A 1,097-nucleotide genomic window follows, 5' to 3' on the forward strand; every position below is an offset into this window, starting at 1 on the left:
GGGGGTTTAGGAGGGTGGTAGGGGGAGAGAGTTTTGGGGAGGGGGTTAGAAGGGTAAAGGGGGTGTTGATGAGCTGAGCAGTGCTAAGAACGATATTAGATTGTGTGCGGTGTAGTAAACTGTATCTTATCGTATCTTATCTTGTCTTATCGTATCTTATCTTATCTGATATAATCTTATCTTATCTCGTCTTATCGTATTTTATCTTAACTTATCTTATCTTATCTTGTATCCCTTTTTGTGTTTTCTATCTAATCTTATCTTCTAGTTTTGTCATTTCTATATGACCTTATCCCTTCCCTTCTTGTCTTTTCTGTTTTATCCGATCTCTTCCGCCTCACTTGCCTTTTCTATATTATCATATTTTATCTCTTCCTCTCTTTTATTTCTATTGTATCCTATTTCTTTCTCTCTGAATTTAAAAAAACATATTCTATTTCTTCATCTCTAATCTTTACTATTTTGATATCTATTTCTCTCTTGTCTTTTTTTTTTTTTTTTTTTGGGGGGGGGGGGGTATTTTTTATCTTATTTTGTCTTAGCTTCATCTCTTGCCCTCTTGTTTCATTTTGTCAGTCTGTTTGTTTGTTTGTTTGTTTGTGTGTTTTTGTTTTTTCTTGTTTGTTTGGTTTTGTTTTTCTAATTTATTGTATTCACTTTCCTCTTGTCTTTTCTATCTTATATTACCATGTCTGCTCTCCTCTATGCTTTTTTTAATTATCTCAACCTTTTCTTATATAATCTTATCTTATGAGCTCATTTGACCTGGTGTAGTTGCAAGCATCGTAAAATTATTGTCAAACTAATGTTTTTATCTTATCTTATTTTGTGTCTCGTTTTGCCAGATTGACAAGCCAAAAGATAACAAGGATGACGTCACTCCACAGACGTCCGACTCCGATAAGACGCCAGAGAACAGCGTGGACAACGAGCTTCCGTTCGTAGCCAAGAAAATCTCTGTGGTGGAGGCGCCGGTCAGTGACTGTTGTTGCTGTTGTTGTTGGTGGTGGTGGTAGTGGTGTTGGTGGTGGTGGTGGGGGTGGTGGTGTTGGTGGTGGTGGTGGTGTTGTTGTTGTTGTTGTTGGTGGTGGTAGTGG

The 1,097-nt window shown here is 37.3% G+C and overlaps 1 protein-coding gene across 1 annotated transcript in view; it reads left to right on the forward strand.

Annotated features, from left to right (window-relative positions):
* LOC106012410 (histone-lysine N-methyltransferase, H3 lysine-79 specific) overlaps nucleotides 1–974 on the forward strand; it is a gene marked incomplete at both ends in the record, with an annotated part of 26,398 nt that extends 25,424 nt beyond the window's left edge. Inside the window, 1 exon segment of the mRNA XM_013085327.1 lies at nucleotides 846–974. Within this exon segment, the coding sequence (XP_012940781.1) occupies nucleotides 846–974 (129 nt within the window).
* Nucleotides 975–1,097: the final 123 nt, after the last annotated feature.

This window comes from Aplysia californica, unplaced genomic scaffold (assembly GCF_000002075.1).
Source record: "Aplysia californica isolate F4 #8 unplaced genomic scaffold, AplCal3.0 scaffold00365, whole genome shotgun sequence".
NCBI classification, from domain to species: Eukaryota; Metazoa; Mollusca; class Gastropoda; order Aplysiida; family Aplysiidae; genus Aplysia; species Aplysia californica.